This window comes from Chrysochloris asiatica, unplaced genomic scaffold (assembly GCF_000296735.1).
Source record: "Chrysochloris asiatica unplaced genomic scaffold, ChrAsi1.0 scaffold00331, whole genome shotgun sequence".
NCBI lineage: Eukaryota > Metazoa > Chordata > Mammalia > Afrosoricida > Chrysochloridae > Chrysochloris > Chrysochloris asiatica.
Genome location: NW_006408849.1, coordinates 1,879,914 through 1,889,727, shown reverse-complemented (window position 1 = coordinate 1,889,727; position 9,814 = coordinate 1,879,914). Strand labels below are relative to the sequence as shown.

Genomic DNA, 9,814 nt, shown 5'->3' with positions numbered 1-9,814 from the left:
AAGTGAGAAGAAAGGACCAAAGTTTTGGAGACTAGAAAGGTCAGGTAGAGAAGGGAGCTGATTGTACCTTAAAGACGCCCTGAGTCTAATTAACAAACACCTCTCTGAAAGAAAGAGAAAAGCCTTTTATTGGTAGCACACTGGCTCCCAGAACACTCATAGCAAAGAGGCTAGCTTTCAATGGCATCTGGTGATTATTTTTTAACAGCAATATTTATGCCCATTTAACAATGTTAAATGTTAATCTTTACAGCAGGCAAGTAGCCTGCAATCCTATCACTCTGACATTCATGCCAATTCACAAGGTGATCCAATATCCCGATTAACATACTAAAGGGGTACAAGATTAACTTTCCTGGTGCCTGTTTGTCTGGATAACCAATCTTTATCAGAAACCACACAACAAGGGAGCAGGCTTCAAGTCTAAGTAAAGGTTAGACTACTGATATTCTAAAAGCATCTAAGAAAGACAGGAAAAGAGGGGTAGGGTGCTGAGATCCCTCAAGTCATGCTCCTTCATTTCCATTAGCTAGGCACTGCACGATAAGCACTGAACTGCAGGGTTGGTGGTTCAAACGCACCAGCCACTCTTCAGAAACCCCATACAGGGTCACTGTGAGTTAGAACTGACTCAACAACACTTAACAACAGTAACAACAAAGCAATATAGTTAAATTCTCAAGATGGCTCCACACAAGGTCTCACTCCTAGGGCAGAAAGGAAGGAAATAAAAGAATTAAAAGCACAGAGCCATTTGATCATGGATTGCCCATAAACTGTGGCACATCATTTGCTGAAGCCACATGTAAATGCAGTAGGGGAGGAGGGAAGGCATGCAAGCAGTAGATGCACCCAAGACCAGGTGGCAGGTTTGCCAGTCTCATGTCAGGAGAAGTGAGTTAGACCACTGCTCAATATTAGGAGTCTCTCCAGCAGACTCAGTCGGGAGGGACAACAGGAAAAAGAGTTTCTGTGAGACCCAGAGGTAAAGTAGGAGGTAAAGCTGGCAGGAAAGTGAGATGCCAGGAAGCCAGGATGGAGAGTACAGGGGAGGCTAGAGTTTCCAGAAGGTTCAGGAGTTTTCAGCAGACTTACTGGGGAGTGTGCCTTCATGGAGGGCCTAGTCCTTTTAGATGTCTTTGTCAAGGGGGTTGAGGATGATGAAAAAGAGACCAGGTTCCTAGGGCCAGGGCTCTGTCCAGTCAGGGTTAGCAGTGGGAGATCAGCCTGCAGTGTGACTAACCTGACCTACAGATACCCTCTTCTTTGGCAGCCAAAGCCCTTTGGCCCATCAGCAATAGAAACTTCCCTGCGTTAGCTTAAGGAAAAGAGTCCTCATTGTGAGAAACCAAGAACTTCGTGGAACCCCTAAAACCTGCTCAGCATTCAGCCTCCCAAGACCTGGTTGTCAGCAGGCAGTCTGTGTTTGGGTCCGCGTGTTAAGCCTTTTGTCTTTTCTGGACCATCCAGGTTCAACTGCCTCATTTCCCTGCTTCCTTTGCTTCCATGAGTCAGGCCACTGCCCAGCTCCCCACTTCCTCCCAGATTGCGCTGTGTACTCTGACAGGCGTGCTCAGTCCACAGCCCCGTACATACCCTTCTCAGGGACAATGTGCATATCGGTTTCTTCTGTGCACAGGGCAGCTTGCAAGGCAGCCAGGAGGTAGAAGCCACAGGGAACGCCAGTCTGGTAGGGAGCCCAGTCAAAATGTGGTGCCATGATGGGCACAGAGAGTCCAGGCCTAGGCCTGAGGAGAGCTGAAGTGTGGAGGTGAAGGAGATCAGAATAGACACAATCACTGGGGCTAAGGGCCAAAGAGTGAACTTTGAATTCAGGGACAGCTCTAGTGTGTCTGTCACTGTCTTGATGTCCCAAGGCCCCTTTCAAGAAGTCCTAGCCATCTCTAACCTAAAGAAAGGAAGAAGCTGTGTACAGGGCCCTGTCTTGTTTTTCAGGAGACCTGTGGGGACATGAACCTACAGTGTGAATCAATGGAACCAAGAGTAATTGATGACAACTTGCTGAAGCTGGTGGTGGCTAAGCAGGGCCCCCGTGAGGAGGCTGGGCAGCTGGCCAAGCAGGAGGGCATCCTCTTCAAGGATGTCTTGTCCCTGCAGCTGGACTTCCAAAGTGCGTACCCCTGGGTCCATCTGGGGGTGGGGAGTATCCTGTCTTCTTTTCTCTCAACCTCAAGCCTGGATTGCCATGTCAAAACTCACATCAGCATCAAGACCTGCAGGGTTTGAAAGCACAGAAACACCAGATGTTTTTAAAACCATGCTTTCAAAAATGAACAAGTGCTGTTGTCTAGGTGTCGTTAGCATTGAATATCTACAACACTCTTGATTCTGACTAAAAACAGAGGAAAAGATAGACACTTCAAATCTAAATGTCATGTCAAAGGCCATGCTATTTCCAGCACACATTCCTTGTGGTGTCATTGGAGTGGGTGGGTATCCCTGGTAGGTGGGTGGTCCAGCTAGCCAGGACCCAGGAATGGGAAACATGGAGAGGAGGGTCAGCTTCAGAAGAGGGGTGACTGAGGAGGGGCTCAGGCCTCTCAGGCAGGAAAGCTCTCAGGAGTAGCAATACTGCCTGTGGATAGATGCCCCAGGGTGCGAGTTTTTATAGGGTAAAAGGTGAAGGCAGGACCCCTAGTAGAAAGGTATCTATCTAAGATCAGGGCCGGAGCAGGTGCCTGGGAAAACCAAACCAGGAGTGCAAGTGGTGAGAACCTTAGACGGCAGCTTCGGATCCAGGGATGAAATGGTTCTGCACCAGAAACACATTCTAAGAAATGTGGCCCCAAACCAGGAAGTGGTAGTACAGGCACCCGTCTTACCCATCCCTGGGAGCCTAGGGGAGGAATAACTGGGCAGTTCAGCACTGGGTCCCTTAGGGGGAATAGGGAGTGTGGGTGTGTCCAGCCTTCAGGGCCACGTGGTAGGCCTAGCCCTCTACCTCTCTTGCCTCCAGTGAGTATTTGCCAAGCACTGTAAGTGTTGGGGACATTCTCTATGTCAATGCTGTAGCAACAGACAAGCCAGATAGAGATCTTCTCGGGGAGTGCATTCTAGGGGGGAGGAGATGGAGAATGGACCTTTAACAAGTAAAATGATATGAATTTAACCACAATGTATGTTGTTGTTAAGTGCCATCAAGTTGCTTCTGACCTGTAATGACCCTATATAGGGTTTCTGATGAGTAACTGGTGAGCTTGAACTGCTGACCTTGCAATTCAAACTGACTTTGCAGTCCAGAGCATTAACATTCATCACCATACCAGGACTCCAGTATATAGACAGTCCTTAAAACAAGGGATGAGCTGGGTGGCATTGGTCAACACTTCCTAGGTGCATAACCTTGGCAAGTTGCACAAGGTTTCTGAGCCTCAATTTCCTCATCTGTATATTGGGAAAAATAATAGCACAGGTGTAGAGTTGTGAGATAATGCACTGGACCAAAAGGTCAGTTTGAACTGCAAGATCAACTACACCAGCCATCACATACAAGTAAAATTTTGCTGAATATAATTCATAAACAGTTGCTGCAGTACACTGACAGAGAGCTGTCAGAAATTCAAGCCAGATTCCAAAGATGATGTGGAATGAAGAATATCATTGCTGACATCAGATGGATCATGGCTGAAAGCAGAGAATACCAAAAGGATTTTTACTTGTGCTTTATTGATTATGCAAAGACATTCAACTGTGTGCATCAAAACAAACTACAGATAACAACTGAAGAATGGGAATTCCAGAACACTTAATGTGCTCATGAGGAACCTGTACGTGAACAGAATATGGGAATACTGATGAATGGTTTAGAATCAGGAAAGGTGTGCATGAGGGTTGTATCCTTTCACCATACTTATTCTGTCTGAATGCTGAGCAAATAATATGAGAAAATGGACTATGTGAAGAAGAATGCAACATCAGAATTGGAGAAAGGCTCATTAACAACCTACAATATGCAGGTGACACAACCTTGCTTGCTTCCTGTTCTAGGGCAAAGATGTCACTAAGTTGCACCTGACCAAAGCCATGGTGGCTATATTTGCCTCATATGCATGTGATGCCTTTGAATTATGGTGATGATAAAATTAAAACAACAAAAACTACAACCTTCAGTGTGGATTAAACTCAATGTAAAGAAAACAAAAATCCTCACAACATGAAAAATGGAGAAAAGATTGAAGTTGTCAAGGATTTCATTTTACTTGGAACCACATGGAAGCAGCAGTTAAGAAATCAAACCACATTGGGCAAATATGCAGCACAAGACCTCTTTAAAGTGTTCTAGAGCAAAGATGTCACTAAGTTGCACCTGACCAAAGCCATGGTGGTTACAGTTGTCTCATATGCATGTGATGCCTTTGAATTATGGTGCTGGCAAAGAATATTGAAAATGCCATAGACTGCCAGAAGAACAAACAAATCTGTTTTGAAGGAAGTAGAGCCAGAATGCTCCTCAGAAGCAAGGGTGATGAGACTCTGTCTCCTGTACTTCCGGCATGTTATCAGGAGGGACCAGTCCCTGGAGAAGGACATCATGCTTGGTAAAGTGGAAGGTCAGCGAAAAAGAGGAGCAACCCAATGAGATGGATTGATATGACAGCAACAATGGGCTCAAATATAACAACTATGAAGATAGCGTAGGACTGGGCAGTGTTTCGTTTTGTTATACATGGGGTTGTTATGAGTCAGAACCGGTTTGACAAGACCTAACAACAATAACTGTGTGGTGGTCGTGGGCTGAAGTGAGAGGGTATGTACTTTCCAAATTAGTGCTTGGCAGGAAGTGAGCAGTCAGTATACAATAGTGATTCCCATTCAGCCCAGGCATGAATAGCCAGAGGAAAGGAACTGCCAGGCACAAAATTGTTGTTAGCTGCTGCTGAGTTGCCCCTGGTCCGTAGTCCCTCATACATATGGAACTAAATGCTCTCCAGTTCTTGCACCAGCCCTATGATCATTGGAAGATCAGACTGTTGGCTGATTTTCAGAAATAGGTTGTCAGGCCTTTCTTCCTAATCTCCATAGTCTGGAAGCTCTGTTGACACCTGTTCAGCATCAAAACAGCACACAAGCTTTCACTGACAGATGGGTGGTGGCTGCATATGAAGTTCATTGGTCAGGAATGGAACTCAGTGAGAATTGTACCATGGAAACACCAATATCCCCTCACACAATAGAAGATGTTCAATAAATGCTCAAGAAAGATTAAATGAGCCTTGAAACTGAGACCTAGAATGAATGTTTAAGAATATTTTCAAACAGCTGATTTTTGCTTTATTCCTTTTAATTGAGCATATTCTAATTTTATAAGTTTCAGAAATTGTTACCAAAAAACAAAACAAAACAGAAAAAGTGACAAATAAACAACAATTATATGTGGCTTCTAAACATGCCATCAAAATGTAATGATAATTTCTTATGATTGAAATGTAAAGGTTGTAACAGAGATGAGTAGTTGGAAAATATGGCCTTGGTGATAGAAATGATAACAAAGATCTCATGATAGAATTCTGCAAGACCAATGACTTCTTCATTGTAAATACATTTTTTACACAACATAAAAGATAACAATACACATGGACCTCACCTGATGGAATACACAGAAATCAAATTGACTACATCTGTGGGAAGAGATGGTGGAAAATCTCAATATCATCAGCCAAAACAAGGCCAGAGGCAGACTGTAGAACAGACCATCAATTGCTCTTATGCAAGTTCAGGCTGAAGCTGAAGAACATTAAAACAAGTCCATGAGAGCCAAAATATGATTTTGAACATATCCTATCTGAATTTAGAGACTATCTCAAGGACAGATTTGATGCATTAGACACTAATGACTGAAGAGCAGAATAGTTGTGGAATGGCATCAAGAACATCGTACAGGAAGAAAGCAAACAATCATAAAGAAAACAAGAAAGAAGGAAAAGACCAAAATGTGTGTCAGAAAAGATTCTGAAACTTACTTCCCAGTATAGAAATACCAAAGCAAAATGAAGAAATGAGGAAATAAAAGAGTTGAACAGAAAGTTTAAAAGGGAAGCTCAAAAAGACAAGATCAAGTATTATGATGAAGTGTGCGAAGACTTGGAGTTAGAAAACCAAAAAAGAAGAACACACTCAGCATTTCTCAAGCTGAAAGAACTGAAGAAAAAAATTTAGCCTCAAGTTGCAGTATTGAAAGATTCTATGGGCAAAAGCCACCACTCATCTGTCAGTTTGTCATTCTGTGGTAGCTTCTGTGTTGCTGTAATTCTGGAAGCTATGCCACTGGTGTTTTAAATACCACCAGTATTTTAAATATTTCAGATGAAGACAAACTGGGAAGAGGAGCGAGAAACTACTTCCGAATAGTTAGTCACTGAAAACCTTATGAGTAGCAGTAGAACACTGTCAACACCAGATTATTGAATATTGGAACATGATGAAGAGCACCAGAATATTGTCGAATGTAGTGCCAGAAGATGAGCCCCTCATTTTGGAAGGCACTCAAAATGCTGTTGGGGAAGAGCTGCCACCTCAAAGTAGAGCTGACTGTGATGATATGAATGGAATAAAATCTCTCAGGACCAGAGAGACAGGGCTTAATGCCAGATTAAGGGAGAAGTGCTGTGCAGACCTCTGCCAGCAATAACACAGAATACCATACAAAGTAGATTCAGGGAATGATACAAGAACTCTGAACTATATGTAAAGGAATATTTAGAAAGATTGAAGGCTTACTGGTAGTAGGATTTGTAGCAGAAGCAAGAAAGATGGTGTTTTCTGATCTGAGGCTGCCAGTGGGTCCCAGATCGACCATCTAGCACATGACAGAGAGGGTGAAGGATCAGAGATGTGCTTCCACCAGAGAGGTCTGACAAATCCTCAGTAATAACAGATAAAAGTGTGGACATTCTTTTTTTTTTTTTTTTCTGTTCATTGGTCTCACACTGTCTGTGCACCTACACTCTGGTTACTAGAGGGGGTGCCTGAGTGACTGGACACCCCCCACTCCCCAGAGCTATGCATGAGCATGGATCTGCTCAACAAAAACTACTGCGTGCAAAATCAAAGAAAGGGAAGGAGGCCACAGTACCTGCTTAAAACTGAATGGTCTCGGGTGGGGCTTGATGGCGACTAGGGTGGAGGTGCAGTGAGTTCACCGTCAGCAATACCACAGATTCAGGGCAGAGCTCCAAAACTCGGAACCACATAGGTAGGAATATTTTAAAAGTTTGAAGGCTTATAGCTAGTGGAACTTGTAGCGGAAGTAAGAAATTGTGTACTTTTGAATTGTGTACAACTTGGACAAGACCAAATGGCAAGACCAAGCAGAGGATCAGACACACCATGGAAAAACACCTCAGGAACCTCGGAGCAAAGGTGGACAATACACTTTGTCGATTTTGCTTTGTTCTGATTTTCTTTTTATTTTTGGTATCTGTTCATTGCCCCCTCCACACTGTTTGTGCATCTCCATTCTGGTGACTAGAGAGGGTGCCTGAGCGAGTGGACACCCCCTGTCCCCACCAATGGTGGGTTCTTCTGCCACACATGTGCACAGATACTCTCAGTCCAAGAGCCAGCCCTGAACTGTTTTTTGTTTTTTAATAAGGAAGATGCCAGAACAAGGGGTGTGGAGAATGAAAGAGAGTTTTAAAACAAAACAGGCCAAAAATTAAATTAAATCCTGAGGTATAGCATAACAACCAACAGTGGTATCTTGAAATCTATCAGACAGCTTTGAAGGCTATAATCTGAAAGAGGACTTTAAAGTCATACTCATATTAGGCTACAGGTTTTTTTCTTCTTCTTCTCTCACTCCTCTCCCTTTTCTGAGATTATAGACTACAGTATCCAATCTATTTTTTTGTTGTTGTTGTCGTTTTTTTGGTGGCTTTTTTTTTTTCTCGTTTTTTTGCTGTTGCTGTTTTGCTGTTTTATGCGCTCCCTTCCACCCCTGGGTAGCTCTTTCTCTCCCTATATTACCCAAGAAGAGACAACAACTGCTGCCATATAGTCAAGCTACAATCACACTCTATAAAACACCAAAACCCAGGCAAGAACCATTACCAATTGCCATATACCAGGGAGGTAGACAATACCTGTGAAAGTTACTCTGACTTAAGCAATAAGAAGAGTGAAAAGGGAAGGCCACATCCTGATCACATCTACCTAGAGGCAACCAGAAAGCATAAAAAATAACAAAACACATACTCAATTAAGTATTAAGGCCACAGATAAACACTACACATGTCCAAGAAGCAAAAGCAGATAATCACATGTCCAAAAACAAGATAAAATGTCTGAGACAAATGACCTAGAGATAGACCTGGACTCCATTCTGGAAGGAAGGTAGGCCTTGGAATTGCCTGAGAAGGAGTTCAGAAAACTGATTTTATAAAATGTTTCAAAACACTTTACAATTGAGTTGAGAAACATAAGGAAGAAGTCAGGAAAGTGCTACAGGAACAATCAAATAAGATAGATACAGCATTGGTAACAATTCAGAACCTACAGAAAGAGGTCCAAATGATCAGTAATACAATATCAGAAATAGACAATACACTGAAAGGGCAAAGGAGTAGAATAGAAGAAATGGAAGGCAGAGCCAGTGAGCTGGAAGACAAATCTCTCAATATCACTAACATAGAAGAACAAACAGAAAAAAAGAATTAAAAAAACTGAAGAAGGTCTAAGATTCATGTTGGACAACATGAAGAGGAATAACTTAAGAATTATCAGCATTCCAGAACAAGAAGAATCACACAAGTCCATAGAGGAAATAGTTGAAGAACTGCTGGAAGAAAATTTCTCTTAGCATCCTGAAAAGTGAAAAGGTAAACATTCAAGAAGTTCAATGAACCCCAGGAAGGACAGACCCCAAAAGAAAATCACCAAGACATATCATAATCAAGCTCTCCAAAATCAAAGATAAGGAGGCACTCCTGAAAGCACCTAGAGAAAAGAGAAGTGTTACATACAAAAGCAAGCAAGTCAGATTAAGCTCGAATCTCTCAGCAGAAACCATGCAAGCAAGAAGGCAATGGGGAGAGTTATATAAAACCCTGAAAGAAAAAAACTGCCAACCAAGAATCATTTATCCAGCAAAGCTATCAATCAAATACAATGGTGTGATCAAAACATTCCAAGGTAAACAGAAGCAAAGGGATTTTTCTAAAGCCAACCCTGCACTACAAAACATCCTAAAGGGAGTACTGTGGGCTGAGAACCAACAAGAACAGACAACCAGAGATGGACATACGTGGCAGCACCTCCCAGAACTAAATTGACACAAGGAAGAGTCAAGAACAGAGCAAAACTATAAGAACAAATTCAGAGAATCTGGGAGGCCAATCTATAATCAAAACAATTACAATATAAAAGATGCAAACTCATAGGAACAGAGATCCACATGGTCAGAAGGTCAGGTAGATTACAGGATAAAATAGACTGCTGTAAATGAAGGGAAAAGTTAATGGACAACAAGGTAACCTCAAAGAAAATTAACACTTCAGAACATACCAAGAAAATGAAAATCCAAGAAGAACATGGAAACATTAAAATTATGAGGAAACTCACAAGAAAGAACACAAAAAGCATGAATTCAGCAAAGGAAGACACACAGAACAAAGAAAGCAGCAACAGCATACACACAAAATACCAAACATAATGGCAGCAATTAATCCATACCTATGGATAATTACACTGACTGTCAACCAAATATATGCACCAGTTAAGAGATGTAGGGTGACAGAATGAATAAGAAAACAAGATCCTTCAATATGCTGTCTACATGAGACACATCTCACACACA

At 42.4% G+C, this 9,814-nt stretch overlaps 1 protein-coding gene across 1 annotated transcript in view; it reads left to right on the top strand.

Annotated features, from left to right (window-relative positions):
- The first annotated feature begins 1,971 nt into the window (after positions 1 to 1,971).
- LRRC48 (leucine rich repeat containing 48) overlaps positions 1,972 to 9,814 on the top strand; it is a 126,856-nt gene continuing 119,013 nt past the window's right edge. Inside the window, exon 1 of the mRNA XM_006875550.1 lies at positions 1,972 to 2,131. Coding sequence (XP_006875612.1) covers positions 1,972 to 2,131 — 160 coding nt within the window. The remainder of the gene's footprint in view (positions 2,132 to 9,814) is intronic.